Source organism: Oncorhynchus clarkii, chromosome 13 (genome assembly GCF_045791955.1).
Source record: "Oncorhynchus clarkii lewisi isolate Uvic-CL-2024 chromosome 13, UVic_Ocla_1.0, whole genome shotgun sequence".
Classification (NCBI taxonomy): Eukaryota; Metazoa; Chordata; class Actinopteri; order Salmoniformes; family Salmonidae; genus Oncorhynchus; species Oncorhynchus clarkii.
Genome location: NC_092159.1, coordinates 63,375,462 through 63,392,128, shown reverse-complemented (window position 1 = coordinate 63,392,128; position 16,667 = coordinate 63,375,462). Strand labels below are relative to the sequence as shown.

At 51.4% G+C, this 16,667-nt stretch overlaps 1 protein-coding gene across 1 annotated transcript in view; it reads left to right on the top strand.

Annotated features, from left to right (window-relative positions):
• Positions 1-14,804, top strand: part of LOC139365242 (tRNA-dihydrouridine(16/17) synthase [NAD(P)(+)]-like) — a 20,043-nt gene extending 5,239 nt beyond the window's left edge. Inside the window, 10 exon segments of the mRNA XM_071102745.1 lie at positions 676-758; positions 2,434-2,537; positions 2,875-3,022; positions 3,171-3,267; positions 9,404-9,492; positions 10,073-10,239; positions 10,830-10,867; positions 13,668-13,743; positions 13,829-13,965; positions 13,967-14,804. Coding sequence (XP_070958846.1) covers positions 676-758; positions 2,434-2,537; positions 2,875-3,022; positions 3,171-3,267; positions 9,404-9,492; positions 10,073-10,239; positions 10,830-10,867; positions 13,668-13,743; positions 13,829-13,965; positions 13,967-13,993 — 966 coding nt within the window. The 3' untranslated portion in view covers positions 13,994-14,804.
• Positions 14,805-16,667: the final 1,863 nt, after the last annotated feature.

Here is a 16,667-nt window from a genome sequence, read left to right as displayed (position 1 = left end):
GGATGGGAACACCATGGAGTTGTCAACTGTGATGGAGAGGTCTTGGAGCAGGCAGGCCTTTCCCGGAAGGAAGAGCAGCTCCGTCTTGTCGAGGTTGAGCTTGAGGTGGTGGAGGTTGTTTGTGTAGTCTAGTATGTCTCTGCTGTGTAGTTGGAGGTAGTTTGTCTATCTGGGTGATGTTTTCTCTCTCTCCTGAATGATCTGAATCTAGGATTTCAGGGACTCTACGCAACTATATTCAATGTGCGGGACAAAATTGAGTCTATGATTAAGAAGTTGGAGCTCTTCTCTGTCTGCATTAACAAGGACAACACACAGGTCTTTCCATCATTGTCAGATTTTTTGTGTTCTAAATGAACTCAAGTTTACGGACAATGTCAAACGTGATATAATGAATCACCTGAGTGAGTTGGGTGTGTAATTACACAGGTACTTTCTCGAAATGAATGACACAAACAACTGGATTCGTTATCCCTTTCATGCCCTGCCTCCAGTCCACTTACAGATATCTGAACAAGAGAGCCTCATCAACATTTTTCCTCGTAGTACTGCAGTGTCACCTATGCTGTCTCCATAGCAACACACAGACAGACTCATTTTATTTTAATTTGTATTTAATTTTTATTTAACCGGGTAGGAAGTATTTTCATTCAGACCTCTCCATCTCTGTCTCAGCTGCTGACCGTTCACGGTCGGACCAAGGACCAGAAAGGACCCGCGACAGGCGTCGCTAGCTGGGAACACATCAAGGCTGTACGGTAAGCACACTGCAGTTCCCTCACAGTTCAATTAAGAAAGGACCCGCGACAGGCATCGCTAGCTGGGAACACATCAAGGCTGTACGGTAAGCACACTGCAGTTCCCTCACAGTTCAATTAAGAAAGGACCCGCGACAGGCATCGCTAGCTGGGAACACATCAAGGCTGTACGGTAAGCACACTGCAGTTCCCTCACAGTTCAATTAAGAAAGGACCCGCGACAGGCGTCGCTAGCTGGGAACACATCAAGGCTGTACGGTAAGCACACTGCAGTTCCCTCACAGTTCAATTAAGAAAGGACCCGCGACAGGCATCGCTAGCTGGGAACACATCAAGGCTGTACGGTAAGCACACTGCAGTTCCCTCACAGTTCAATTAAGAAAGGACCCGCGACAGGCATCGCTAGCTGGGAACACATCAAGGCTGTACGGTAAGCACACTGCAGTTCCCTCACAGTTCAATTAAGAAAGGACCCGCGACAGGCATCGCTAGCTGGGAACACATCAAGGCTGTACGGTAAGCACACTGCAGTTCCCTCACAGTTCAATTAAGAAAGGACCCGCGACAGGCATCGCTAGCTGGGAACACATCAAGGCTGTACGGTAAGCACACTGCAGTTCCCTCACAGTTCAATTAAGAAAGGACCCGCGACAGGCATCGCTAGCTGGGAACACATCAAGGCTGTACGGTAAGCACACTGCAGTTCCCTCACAGTTCAATTAAGAAAGGACCCGCGACAGGCATCGCTAGCTGGGAACACATCAAGGCTGTACGGTAAGCACACTGCAGTTCCCTCACAGTTCAACTAAGACTACAGAGAAGAACCAATATTATGTTTGTCAGGTAGAAACAGTTTGTGTAGTCTAGTAGGTCTCTGCTGTGTAGTTGGAGGTAGTTTGTGTAGTCTAGTAGGGGAGACCGTTTGTAGTCTAGTACGGATACTGTGTAGTTGGAGACAGTTTGTAGTCTAGTAGGTCTCTGCTGTGTAGTTGGAGGTAGTTTGTGTAGTCTAGTAGGGCTACTGTGTAGTTGGAGGTAGTTTGTGTAGTCTAGTAGAGCTACTGTGTAGTTGGAGGTAGTTTGTGTAGTCTAGTACGGCTACTGTGTAGTTGGAGACAGTTTGTAGTCTCGTAGGTCTCTGCTGTGTAGTTGGAGGTAGTTTGTGTAGTCTAGTAGAGCTACTGTGTAGTTGGAGACAGTTTGTGTAGTCTAGTAGGTCTCTGCTGTGTAGTTGTAAACAGTTTAGTCTCGTAGGTCTCTGCTGTGTAGTTGCAGACAGTTTGTGTAGTCTAGTAGGTCTCTGCTGTGTAGTTGGAGACAGTTTGTGTAGTCTAGTAGGTCTCTGCTGTGTAGTTGGAGACAGTTTGTGTAGTCTAGTAGGTCTCTGCTGTGTAGTTGGAGACAGTTTGTAGTCTCGTAGGTCTCTGCTGTGTAGTTGGAGGAGGTTTGTGTAGTCTAGTAGATCTCTGCTGTGTAGTTGGAGGTAGTTTGTGTAGTCTAGTAGGTCTCTGCTGTGTAGTTGGAGACAGTTTGTGTAGTCTAGTAGGTCTCCAAGAAGTTTCTTCACAGGAAAACATTATATTATATTCTACTGTACAGTACCCTATTATATTGTCACATAGCTGATACTGGGTTTATTAAACAGTCGCTCTCTCTCTCTGTGTTGTTGCTATAGGAACGCTGTTAACATCCCTGTGTTCGCTAACGGTAACATCCAACACCTGAGTGATGTGGAGCAGTGTATGGAGGAGACTGGAGTACAGGGGGTGATGAGTGCAGGTACACACCTCCGCCTCACCTTGAGTAATTAGTCTCCCAAGAGTCATAACACCTACTAATTTGTGTTTATCACTCTCTGTTTCTCTCTTTCTCTGTGTGTGCTTCTCTCTTTCTCTGTGTGTTTGTGTGTGGTTCTCTCTGTGTTTCTCTCTGTGTTTCTCTCTCGCTCTCTCTGTGTTTCTCTCTCTCTCTCTCTGTGTTTCTCTCTCTCTCTCTCTGTGTATGTTTCTCTCTCTGTGTGTTTCTCTCTCTCTGTGTGTATGTTTCTCTCTCTCTGTGTGTTTCTCTCCCTGTTGTGTTTCTCTCTGTGTTTCTCTTTCTCTGTGTGTGTTTCCAGAGGGGAACCTCCATAACCCAGCTCTGTTTGAGGGTCACAGCCCTCCTGTATGGGAGATGGCTGAGGAGTATCTAGAGGTGGTCAGTCAGTACCCTCCCTGTACCCTGTCCTATGTCAGAGCACACCTCTTCAAGCTCTGGCACCACACGTATGTAACACACACACCCAGAGGGACACACACACACACACACACACACACACACACACACCCAGAGGGACACACACACACACACCCACTCAGTACTTCACTATCGCCACAATCTGTGTGTGTGTTTTATTTGTTAGTGTTTCTCCAGGCTGCAGATCCACAAGGACCTGAGAGAGGAGCTGGCCAAGGTGAAGAACCTGCAGGGGCTGACAGAGGTCAGCAGACAACTCAGACTACGCTGCCAGGTACCTAGGGTTAGCTACGCTGTCAGGTACCTAGGGTTAGCTACGCTGTCAGGTACCTAGGGTTAGCTACGCTGTCAGGTACCTAGGGTTAGGGTTAGCTACGCTGTCAGGTACCTAGGGTTAGCTACGCTGTCAGGTACCTAGGGTTAGCTACGCTGTCAGGTACCTAGGGTTAGCTACGCTGTCAGGTACCTAGGGTTAGCTACGCTGTCAGGTACCTAGGGTTAGCTACGCTGTCAGCTACCTAGGGTTAGCTACGCTGTCAGGTACCTAGGGTTAGCTACGCTGTCAGGTACCTAGGGTTAGCTACGCTGTCAGGTACCTAGGGTTAGCTACGCTGTCAGGTACCTAGGGTTAGCTACGCTGTCAGGTACCTAGGGTTAGCTACGCTGTCAGGTACCTAGGGTTAGCTACGCTGTCAGGTACCTAGGGTTAGCTACGCTGTCAGGTACCTAGGGTTAGGGTTAGCTACGCTGCCAGGTACCTAGGGTTAGCTACGCTGTCAGGTACCTAGGGTTAGCTACGCTGTCAGGTACCTAGGGTTAGCTACGCTGTCAGGTACCTAGGGTTAGCTACGCTGTCAGGTACCTAGAGTTAGCTACGCTGTCAGGTACCTAGGGTTAGCTACGCTGTCAGGTACCTAGGGTTAGGGTTAGCTACGCTGCCAGGTACCTAGGGTTAGCTACGCTGTCAGGTACCTAGGGTTAGCTACGCTGTCAGGTGCCTAGGGTTAGCTACGCTGTCAGGTACCTAGGGTTAGGGTTAGCTACGCTGTCAGGTACCTAGGGTTAGCTACGCTGTCAGGTACCTAGGGTTAGGGTTAGCTATGCTGTCAGGTACCTAGGGTTAGCTACGCTGTCAGGTACCTAGGGTAAGGGTTAGCTACGCTGCCAGGTACCTAGGGTTAGCTACGCTGTCAGGTACCTAGGGTTAGCTACGCTGTCAGGTACCTAGGGTTAGCTACGCTGTCAGGTACCTAGGGTTAGGGTTAGCTACGCTGTCAGGTACCTAGGGTTAGCTACGCTGTCAGGTACCTAGGGTTAGCTACGCTGTCAGGTACCTAGGGTTCATTCTTTCCTTCCCTCCTCCCCAAAATGTTTTACTCCTTTTTAGTTTCTCTTCCTCACCAATTGCTCCTCCTCTTTTTCCAATCTTCTCCCCCCTCCCCCTCTTCTCCCCCCTCCCCCTCTTCTCCCTCCTCCCCCTCCTCCCCCTCTTCTCCCCCCTCCCCCTCTTCTCCCCCTCTTCTCCCCCTCCCCCTCTTCTCCCCCCTCCCCCTCTTCCCCCTCTTCTCCCCCCTCCCCCTCTTCTCCCTCTTCTCCCCCTCTCCCTCTTCTCCCTCCTCCCCTTCTTCACCCTTCTCCCTCTTCTCCCCCCTCCCCCTCTTCTCCCTCCTCCCCTTCTTCACTCTTCTTCCCCTTCTCCCTCTTCTCCCCCCTCCCCCTCTTCTTCACCCTTCTCCCCTCCTCTCCCCCTCCCCCTCTTCTTCACCCTTCTCCCCTCTTCTCCCTCCTCCCCTTCTTCACCCTTCTCCCCTCTTCTCCCTCCTCCCTCTTCTTCACCCTTCTCCCTCTTCTCCCCCTCCCCCTCTTCTTCACCCTTCTCCCCTCTTCTCCCTCCTCCCTCTTCTTCACCCTTCTCCCCTCTTCTCCCTCCTCCTCTTCTTCACCCTTCTCCCCTTCTTCACCCTTCTCCCCTCTTCTCCCTCTTCCCCTTCTTCACCCTTCTCCCCTCTTCTCCCTTCTCCCCTTCTTCACCCTTCTCCCCTCTTCTCCCTCTTCCCCTTCTTCACCCTTCTCCCCTCTTCTCCCTCCTCCCCTTCTTCACCCTTCTCCCCTCTTCTCCCTTCTCCCCTTCTTCACCCTTCTCCCCTCTTCTCCCTCCTCCCCTTCTTCACCCTTCTCCCCTCTTCTCCCTCCTCCCTCTTCTTCACCCTTCTCCCTCTTCTCCCCCCTCCCCCTCTTCTTCACCCTTCTCCCCTCTTCTCCCTCCTCCGTCTTCTTCACCCTTCTCCCTCTTCTCCCCCCTCCCCCTCTTCTTCACCCTTCTCCCCTCTTCTCCCTCCTCCCTCTTCTTCACCCTTCTCCCCTCTTCTCCCTCCTCCCCTTCTTCACCCTTCTCCCCTCTTCTCCCTCCTCCCCTTCTTCACCCTTCTCCCCTCTTCTCCCTCCTCCCCTTCTTCACCCTTCTCCCCTCTTCTCCCTCCTCCCTCTTCTTCACCCTTCTCCCCTCTTCTCCCTCCTCCCCTTCTTCACCCTTCTTCCCTCTTCTCCCTCCTCCTCTTCTTCACCCTTCTCCCTCTTCTCCCCCTCCCCCTCTTCTTCACCCTTCTCCCCTCTTCTCCCTCCTCCCTCTTCTTCACCCTTCTCCCCTCTTCTCCCTCCTCCTCTTCTTCACCCTTCTCCCCTCTTCTCCCTCCTCCCCTTCTTCACCCTTCTCCCTCTTCTCCCCCCTCCCCCTCTTCTCCCTCTTCCCCTTCTTCACTCTTCTTCCCCTTCTCCCTCTTCTCCCCCTCCCCCTCTTCTCCCTCCTCCCCTTCTTCACTCTTCTTCCCCTTCTCCCTCTTCTCCCCCCTCCCCCTCTTCTTCACCTTTCTCCCCTCTTCTCCCTCCTCCCCTTCTTCACCCTTCTCCCCTCTTCTCCCCTCTTCTCCCTCTTCCCCTTCTTCCCCTTCTCCCTCTTCTCCCCCCTCCCCTCTTCTTCACCCTTCTCCCCTCTTCTCCCTCCTCCTCTTCTTCACCCTTCTCCCCTCTTCTCCCTCTTCCCCTTCTTCACCCTTCTCCCTTCTTCTCCCTCCTCTTCTTCACCCTTCTCCCCTCTTCTCCCTCCTCCCCTTCTTCACCCTTCTCCCCTCTTCTCCCTCCTCCTCTTCTTCACCCTTCTCCCCTCTTCTCCCTCTTCCCCTTCTTCACCCTTCTCCCCTCTTCTCCCTCCTCCTCTTCTTCACCCTTCTCCCTTCTTCTCCCTTCTCCCCTCTTCTCCCTCCTCCCCTTCTTCACCCTTCTCCCCTCTTCTCCCTCTTCTCCCTCTTCTCCCCCCTCCCCCTCTTCTTCACCCTTCTCCCCTCTTCTCCCTCCTCCCCTTCTTCACCCTTCTCCCCTCTTCTCCCTCCTCCCTCTTCTTCACCCTTCTCCCCTCTTCTCCCTCCTCCCCTTCTTCACCCTTCTTCCCTCTTCTCCCTCCTCCTCTTCTTCACCCTTCTCCCTCTTCTCCCCCCTCCCCCTCTTCTTCACCCTTCTCCCCTCTTCTCCCTCCTCCCTCTTCTTCACCCTTCTCCCCTCTTCTCCCTCCTCCTCTTCTTCACCCTTCTCCCCTCTTCTCCCTCCTCCCCTTCTTCACCCTTCTCCCTCTTCTCCCCCTCCCCCTCTTCTCCCTCTTCCCCTTCTTCACTCTTCTTCCCCTTCTCCCTCTTCTCCCCCCTCCCCCTCTTCTCCCTCCTCCCCTTCTTCACTCTTCTTCCCCTTCTCCCTCTTCTCCCCCCTCCCCCTCTTCTTCACCTTTCTCCCCTCTTCTCCCTCCTCCCCTTCTTCACCCTTCTCCCCTCTTCTCCCCTCTTCTCCCCTCTTCTCCCTCTTCCCCTTCTTCCCCTTCTCCCTCTTCTCCCCCCTCCCCCTCTTCTTCACCCTTCTCCCCTCTTCTCCCTCCTCCTCTTCTTCACCCTTCTCCCCTCTTCTCCCTCTTCCCCTTCTTCACCCTTCTCCCTTCTTCTCCCTCCTCCTCTTCTTCACCCTTCTCCCCTCTTCTCCCTCCTCCCCTTCTTCACCCTTCTCCCCTCTTCTCCCTCCTCCTCTTCTTCACCCTTCTCCCCTCTTCTCCCTCTTCCCCTTCTTCACCCTTCTCCCCTCTTCTCCCTCCTCCTCTTCTTCACCCTTCTCCCTTCTCCCCTCTTCTCCCTCCTCCCCTTCTTCACCCTTCTCCCCTCTTCTCCCTCTTCCCCTTCTTCCCCTTCTCCCTCTTCTCCCCCCTCCCCCTCTTCTTCACCCTTCTCCCCTCTTCTCCCTCCTCCCCTTCTTCACCCTTCTCCCCTCTTCTCCCTCCTCCCCTTCTTCTCCCTCCTCCCTCTTCTTCACCCTTCTCCCTCTTCTCCCTCCTCCCTCTTCTTCACCCTTCTCCAATCTTCTCCCTCCTCCTCTTCTTCACCCTTCTCCCCTCTTCTCCCTCCCCCTCTTCTCCCTCTTCCCCTTCTTCACTCTTCTTCCCCTTCTCCCTCTTCTCCCCCCTCCCCCTCTTCTCCCTCCTCCCCTTCTTCACTCTTCTTCCCCTTCTCCCTCTTCTCCCCCCTCCCCCTCTTCTTCACCCTTCTCCCCTCTTCTCCCTCCTCCCCTTCTTCACCCTTCTCCCCTCTTCTCCCCTCTTCTCCCTCTTCCCCTTCTTCCCCTTCTCCCTCTTCTCCCCCCTCCCCCTCTTCTTCACCCTTCTCCCCTCTTCTCCCTCCTCCCCTTCTTCACCCTTCTCCCCTCTTCTCCCTCCTCCTCTTCTTCACCCTTCTCCCCTCTTCTCCCTCTTCCCCTTCTTCACCCTTCTCCCTTCTTCTCCCTCCTCCTCTTCTTCACCATTCTCCCCTCTTCTCCCTCCTCCCCTTCTTCACCCTTCTCCCCTCTTCCTACTCCTCCTCTTCTTCTCCCTTCTCCCCTCTTCTCCCTCTTCCCCTTCTCCCCTCTTCTCCCTCCTCCTCTTCTTCACCCTTCTCCCTTCTTCTCCCTTCTCCCCTCTTCTCCCTCCTCCTCTTCTTCACCCTTCTCCCCTCTTCTCCCTCTTCCCCTTCTTCACCCTTCTCCCCTCTTCTCCCTCCTCCTCTTCTTCACCCTTCTTCCCTCTTCTCCCTCTTCCCCTTCTTCACCCTTCTTCCCTCTTCTCCCTCCTCCCCTTCTTCACCCTTCTCCCCTCTTCTCCCTCCTCTTCTTCACCCTTCTCCCCTCTTCTCCCTCCTCCTCTTCTTCACCCTTCTCCCCTCTTCTCCCTCTTCCCCTTCTTCACCCTTCTTCCCTCTTCTCCCTCTTCCCCTTCTTCACCCTTCTCCCCTCTTCCCCTTCTTCACCCTTCTTCCCTCTTCTCCCTCTTCCCCTTCTTCACCCTTCTTCCCTCTTCTCCCTCCTCCCCTTCTTCACCCTTCTCCCCTCTTCTCCCTCCTCCTCTTCTTCACCCTTCTTCCCTCTTCTCCCTCCTCCTCTTCTTCACCCTTCTTCCCTCTTCTCCCTCCTCCCCTTCTTCACCCTTCTCCCCTCTTCTCCCTCTTCCCCTTCTTCACCCTCTCCTCTCTTCTCCCTCCTCCTCTTCTTCACCCTTCTCCCCTCTTCTCCCTCTTCCCCTTCTTCACCCTTCTCCCCTCTTCTCCCTCCTCCCCTTCTTCACCCTTCTCCCCTTCTTCACCCTTCTCCCCTCTTCTCCCTCTTCCCCTTCTTCACCCTTCTCCCCTCTTCTCCCTCCTCCCCTTCTTCACCCTTCTCCCCTTCTTCACCCTTCTCCCCTCTTCTCCCTCTTCCCCTTCTTCACCCTCTCCTCTCTTCTCCCTCCTCCTCTTCTTCACCCTTCTCCCCTCTTCTCCCTCTTCCCCTTCTTCACCCTTCTCCCCTCTTCTCCCTCCTCCTCTTCTTCACCCTTCTCCCCTCTTCTCCCTCCTCCCCTTCTTCACCCTCTCCTCTCTTCTCCCTCTTCCCCTTCTTCACCCTTCTCCCTTCTTCTCCCTCCTCCTCTTCTTCACCCTTCTCCCCTCTTCTCCCTCTTCCCCTTCTTCACCCTCTCCTCTCTTCTCCCTCCTCCTCTTCTTCACCCTTCTCCCCTCTTCCCCTTCTTCCCTCTTCTCCCCTCTTCTCCCTCCTCCTCTTCTTCACCCTTCTTCACTCTTCTTCCCTCTTCTCCCTCCTCCTCTTCTTCACCCTTCTCCCCTCTTCTCCCTCTTCCCCTTCTTCACCCTTCTCCCCTTCACCCTTCTCCCCTCTTCTCCCTCCTCCTCTTCTTCACCCTTCTTCCCTCTTCTCCCTCCTCCCCTTCTTCACCCTTCTCCCCTCTTCTCCCTCCTCCCCTTCTTCACCCTTCTTCCCCCTCTCCCTCTTCTCCCCCCTCCCCCTCTTCTCTCTCCTCCCAACACAGCTAGATGATGACACTGGTTCTTTTCTCATTTGTTTAACCTCTGCAGGAGGAGATAACCAATGGAGGAGAGGAGGCGGGGCAGGTGGTTGGGCTGCCATTCCCTCATTGGATCTGCCAGCCGTACGTCAGACCAGTGTGAGTGACAATTTCCTGTTGAGAATCCTAACTTGAGATCTGTGTACATTCCTTCACTGAGATGTGTGTGTATCAGGTAGTTGTTGTGAAATTATTAGATACTACTGCACTGCAGTCGGAACTAGAAGTACAAGCATTTCACTACACTCGCATTAACATCTGCTGACCGTGTGTATGTGACCAAAACACCTGCTGACCGTGTGTACGTGACCATTGACATCTGCTGACCGTGTGTACGTGACCATTGACATCTGCTGACCGTGTGTACGTGACCATTGACATCTGCTGACCGTGTGTATGTGACCATTAACATCTGCTGACCGTGTGTATGTGACCAATAACATCTGCTGACCGTGTGTATGTGACCATTGACATCTGCTGACCGTGTGTATGTGACCATTGACATCTGCTGACCGTGTGTATGTGACCATTAACATCTGCTGACCGTGTGTATGTGACCAATAACATCTGCTGACCGTGTGTACGTGACCAATAACAATTAGAAGATCAAAGTCGTCAAGTCCACACACACATAGAAACCGTAACGCGTTGCCATGACGATGAACATTGTTCCTGCCAGGCCGAAGGCTCCGGTTGCTAACAGCAACGGTACGGAGGTGAAGGCAGTGTGTCACAAGAGGGCGTTGTCACAGGAGGACTCGGACGGGGCGAGCGATGCCCTCTCCAAAAACAAACAGAAGAAGAAAGCCAGAAACCCCTACAAGAACTTCTGTCCCGAGCAGAAACGTGAGTTATTTTTCCTCGTAGTACTGCAGTTACCTAGACTCTCTACCCAGTCTAATTAAGCAATAAGGCTTTTAGCCGTGGGATATTGGCCATATACCACACACCCCCAAGGTGCCTTATTGCTGTTATAAACTGGTTATCAACATAAGTAGGGCAGTGAAACTAAATGTTTTGTCATACCCGTGGTGTACGGTCTGATATACACCAGCTGTCAGCCAATCAGCATTCAGGGCTCGAACCACCCAGGGTATGACAAAACATTTGTTTTAACTGCTCTAATTACGTTGGTAACCAGTTTATAACGACAATAAGACGCCTCGGGGGATCGTGGTATACGGCCAATATACCACGGCTAAGGCCTGTGTCCAGACACTCTGCGTTGCGTCGTGCGTAAGAACAGCCCTTAGCCGTGGTATATTGGTATATGTTTTGTCATACCCGTGGTATGCGGTCTGATATACCACGGCTGTCAGCCAATCAGCATTCAGGGCTGGAACCACCCAGTTTATAATGCTACAGAATGTACAGAGCCTCAGCCGACACAAACAGTACAGTAGATAACCTCTTTTTTACCCCTGTTTTCTCTGCAGCAAAGTACATCAAGTGTGAGCAGTGTGGAAATCCAAAGGTGAGTGGAGAGACGACCTCCTCACCCTGTTCCACCTCTTCACCCTGTTCCTCCTCTTCACCCTGTTCCTCCTCTTCACCCTGTTCCTCCTCTTCACCCTGTTCCTCCTCTTCACTCTGTTCCTCCTCTTCACCCTGTTCCTCATTACCATGTGTAGCAACCTCTTCAGCCTGTTCCTCCTCTTCACCCTGTTCCACCTCTTCACCCTGTTCCTCCTCTTCACCCTGTTCCTCCTCTTCACCCTGTTCCTCCTCTTCACCCTGTTCCTCCTCTTCACTCTGTTCCTCCTCTTCACCCTGTTCCTCATTACCATGTGTAGCAACCTCTTCAGCCTGTTCCTCCTCTTCACCCTGTTCCTCCTCTTCACTCTGTTCCTCCTCCTCACCATGTTCCTCCTCTTCACCCTGTTCCTCCTCTTCACCCTGTTCCTCCTCTTCACTCTGTTCCTCCTCTTCACCCTGTTCCTCATTACCATGTGTAGCAACCTCTTCAGCCTGTTCCTCCTCTTCACCCTGTTCCTCCTCTTCACCCTGTTCCTCCTCTTCACCCTGTTCCTCATTACCATGTGGAGCAACCTCTTCACCCTGTTCCTCATTACCATGTGGAGCAACCTCTTCACCCTGTTCCTCCTCTTCACCCTGTTCCTCATTACCATGTGGAGCAACCTCTTCACCCTGTTCCTCATTACCATGTGGAGCAACCTCTTCACCCTGTTCCTCATTACCATGTGGAGCAACCTCTTTACCCTGTTCCTCCTCTTCACCCTGTTCCTCATTACCATGTGTAAACACCTCTTCACCCTGTTCCTCATTACCATGTGGAGCAACCTCTCCACCCTGTTCCTCATTACCATGTGGAGCAACCTCTCCACCCTGTTCCTCATTACCATGTGGAGCAACCTCTTAAACCCTGTTCCTCCTCTTCACCCTGTTCCTCCTCTTCACCCTGTTCCTCATTACCATGTGTAGCAACCTCCTCACCCTGTTCCTCCTCTTCACCCTGTTCCTCATTACCATGTGTAAACACCTCTTCACCCTGTTCCTCCTCTTCACCCTGTTCCTCATTACCATGTGTAGCAACCTCCTCACCCTGTTCCTCATTACCATGTGTAAACACCTCTTCACCCTGTTCCTCCTCTTCACCCTGTTCCTCATTACCATGTGGAGCAACCTCCTCACCCTGTTCCTCCTCTTCACCCTGTTCCTCCTCTTCACCCTGTTCCTCATTACCATGTGGAGCAACCTCTCCACCCTGTTCCTCATTACCATGTGGAGCAACCTCTTAAACCCTGTTCCTCCTCTTCACCCTGTTCCTCATTACCATGTGTAAACACCTCTTCACCCTGTTCCTCCTCTTCACCCTGTTCCTCATTACCATGTGTAGCAACCTCTTCACTCTGTTCCTCCTCTTCACCCTGTTCCTCCTCTTCACCCTGTTCCTCATTACCATGTGGAGCAACCTCTCCACCCTGTTCCTCCTCTTCACCCTGTTCCTCATTACCATGTGGAGCAACCTCTTAAACCCTGTTCCACGTCTTCACCCTGTTCCTCATTACCATGTGTAGAAACCTCTTCACCCTGTTCCTCATTACCATGTGGAGCAACCTCTTCACTCTGTTCCTCATTACCATGTGGAGCAACCTCTTCACCCTGTTCCTCATTACCATGTGGAGCAACCTCTTCACCCTGTTCCTCCTCTTCACCCTGTTCCTCATTACCATGTGTAGCAACCTCTTCACTTTGTTCCTCATTACCATGTGGAGCAACCTCTTCACCCTGTTCCTCATTACCATGTGGAGCAACCTCTTCACCCTGTTCCTCATTACCATGTGGAGCAACCTCTCCACCCTGTTCCTCATTACCATGTGGAGCAACCTCTCCACCCTGTTCCTCATTACCATGTGGAGCAACCTCTTCACCCTGTTCCTCATTACCATGTGGAGCAACCTCTTCACCCTGTTCCTCATTACCATGTGGAGCAACCTCTTCACCCTGTTCCTCATTACCATGTGGAGCAACCTCTTCACCCTGTTCCTCATTACCATGTGGAGCAACCTCTTCACCCTGTTCCTCATTACCATGTGGAGCAACCTCTTCACCCTGTTCCTCATTACCATGTGGAGCAACCTCTTCACCCTGTTCCTCATTACCATGTGGAGCAACCTCTCCACCCTGTTCCTCATTACCATGTGGAGCAACCTCTCCACCCTGTTCCTCATTACCATGTGGAGCAACCTCTCCACCCTGTTCCTCATTACCATGTGGAGCAACCTCTCCACCCTGTTCCTCATTACCATGTGGAGCAACCTCTCCACCCTGTTCCTCATTACAGATGAAGTTTAGCCCTGGACTAAGAAACGTTCAATGGAGAACCTGTCCTGACTGTGTATAGTGGTGTTACGTATGCAGGTCAGATTCTTAGGAGCTAGAAGCAGAGCTGCCATGTCTGTTGGCGCAATTTTGTACTTCCAGGTCCCTAACCCGTCTCTCCCCCTCTCCGGGTCCCTAACCCGTCTACCCCCTCTCCCTCTCTCCAAGTCCCTAACCTGTCTCCCTCCCGCTCTCTCCTGGGCCCTAACCTCCTCTTCTGGGCCCTAACCGCCCCCCTTCTCACCAGGTCCCTAAACCCCTCTCTCTCTCTCTGTAGGGTAATCAGTGTGTATTCAACCTGTCTCTCTCTCTGTAGGGTAATCAGTGTGTATTCAACCTGTCTCTCTCTGTAGGGTAATCATTGTGTATTCAACCTGTCTCTCTCTCTGTAGGGTAATCATTGTGTATTCAACCTGTCTCTCTCTCTGTAGGGTAATCATTGTGTATTCAACCTGTGTCGAGGCTGCTGTAAAAAGAAGGCCCACAAGGAGGTGGCAGACTGCCCAAGTGAGTCCCCCCCCCCCACGCCACACACACACACACAGCTGTCTTTCTCAGATATATCATTTATTTCCTCTCGTCTGGTTTAAAGGTCACGGGCTGAGGTTCAAGACCAAGGCAGAGAAACAGAAGTCAGAGCGGCAAGAGGAGGAGGAGGGAAAGAGCAGAGGATTACAGGAGGAAGAGGATGGAGGATTGTTGAACGGGACCCCCAGCCCCCCAACAGACCCCCCACAGAGGACAGACTGTGGCCTGAGACATGGACTAACAGGGACATAGACATCCATTCATAAGTAGAGCAGTACACACACACACACACACACACACACACACACACCAGGATGTGAGAAACTTTATCCATCAACAGTATACAGAGACATAAGAACGTATTGTAAGGAACACACATGTGCATCCATACTGTCTCATACATACTCACCACTGTCCTCCATTGCTGCTGTGCTGAACTGGCTTTGATGGGGTTTCACCACTACACCCTCCTCCTACCTGACTGACTGGGGGGAGTCTTCCTGGACTGATGTAATGGATAGACTCCTCCTACCTGACTGATGTAATGGATAGACTCCTCCTACCTGACTGATGTAATGGATAGACTCCTCCTACCTGACTGATGTAATGGATAGACTCCTCCTACCTGACTGATGTAATGGATAGACTCCTCCTACCTGACTGACTGGGGGAGTCTTCCTGGACTGATGTAATGGATAGACTCCTCCTACCTGACTGATGTAATGGATAGACTCCTCCTACCTGACTGGGGGGAGTCTTCCTGGACTGATGTAATGGATAGACTCCTCCTACCTGACTGATGTAATGGATAGACTCCTCCGACCTGACTGACTGGGGGAGTCTTCCTGGACTGATGTAATGGATAGACTCCTCCTACCTGACTGGGGGGAGTCTTCCTGGACTGATGTAATGGATAGACTCCTCCTACCTGACTGATGTAATGGATAGACTCCTCCGACCTGACTGACTGGGGGAGTCTTCCTGGACTGATGTAATGGATAGACTCCTCCTACCTGACTGACTGGGGGGGAGTCTTCCTGGACTGATGTAATGGATAGACTCCTCCTACCTGACTGATGTAATGGATAGACTCCTCCTACCTGACTGGGGGGGAGTCTTCCTGGACTAATTTCTCTCTTGGACTTTAGCATAACAAGTCAAGCTTTGAAGTCAACGGGAGATTCACCCCAAAAAGTCCAGTTCCAAGTGGGTCTTCCTCGTTGGTCTGCAGCCGTTTCTGGAAGGAGGAAGAGCTCATGGAGTCGTAACAGTACAGGAAGGAGGAAGAGCTCATGGAGTCGTAACAGTACGGGAAGGAGGAAGAGCTCATGGAGTCGTAACAGTACAGGAAGGAGGAAGAGCTCATGGAGTCGTAACAGTACAGGAAGGAGGAAGAGCTCATGGAGTCGTAACAGTACAGGAAGGAGGAAGAGCTCATGGAGTCGTAACAGTACGGGAAGGAGGAAGAGCTCATGGAGTCGTAACAGTACAGGAAGGAGGAAGAGCTCATGGAGTCGTAACAGTACAGGAAGGAGGAAGAGCTCATGGAGTCGTAAAAGTACAGGAAGGAGGAAGAGCTCATGGAGTCGTAACAGTACAGGAAGGAGGAAGAGCTCATGGAGTCGTAACAGTACTATCCCAGTACAGCTCAATCTCTACATTTATTTGTCCTTTTGGTTGTGGTCAATAATGGGACTATTTCCTGGTGATCTTTGTCATGTTTTTTCTCCCCCTCTGAACTAGAAGGATATTTTATCACCTGACTGTTAGAATGGTGACTGTCTGTCCAACAGTAGTCAGTCTGTTTTTATTTTTATATCATTTTTCATCAAGCTCCTCGTCTTAACGTGGGCCTGTGTGATGATGTGTAGGGCTTGGAGTTTGTTTTTTTCTAGGCCTGTCTCCAGAAAGTCTTTTAGGGTAGGGATGCTGATCTGAGATCTGTTCAATACAATCATATTCATTATTCATCATTGTTGGGGAGGCAGGTAGTCTAGTGGTTAGAGCGTTGGGCCAGTAACCGAAAGGTTGCTAGATCGAATCCCTGAGCTGACGAGGTAAAAATCTGTCGTTCTGCCCCTTGACAAGGCAGTTAATCCGCTGTTCCTAGACCAGTTAACCCACTGTTCCTAAACCAGTTAACCCACTGTTCCTAGACCAGTTAACCCACTGTTCCCTGGTAGGCCGTCATTGTAAATAAGAATTTGTTCTTAACTGACTTGCATAGTAAAATAAAGGTTAAATAAATAAATTTGACCCATACAAACACAGAATATCATTCACTACATGGAACAATGGATAGTCCCCCAAAAAACAACCAAAAGACAGTTTGTTCTGAAGTGTCTGCCCTATAAGAAAATGATCTGAGATCTGTCCATATAGGTCTTAATCATTATGATCTGAAAGGCCTAGATCAGCACTCCTACTCTGAGACGCTTGGTGGATACGGGCCCTGGTCTGGCCATGAGGTAAAACTCCTGGTCATTCTGATGGTGCATTCATGACAAGTCGGAAACGTTAAACTTCAAGTTATTTGCATAGAGCTTCCTATTGGTTGATTCTGATATTTTCCAAGTGGGGAACCTGGGGCCTCATCTTTCTTCAAGTTTCCAAGTCGTCTTGAACACAGGAACCAAACGTAACAAAACGTTTTCCATTGTGAAATCGTTTTGCTACGGTTTGCACAAATGAATACACCCCAGGTGAGAACACTCCATGCTAAATCACACGTGGAAACTATTTCACTTCAAAAAATATATAAATGATTTACAGAGTCATATTTGATTTTAATTTCTCTTTGTGGTGGTTTTATTTATTTTATGGTGGTTGGGGGGGGTTGCTTGCATTCAGTTCAGTGCCTTCTGGTAAACATAACACTTGGCCTATCCAGTCATATATGAACT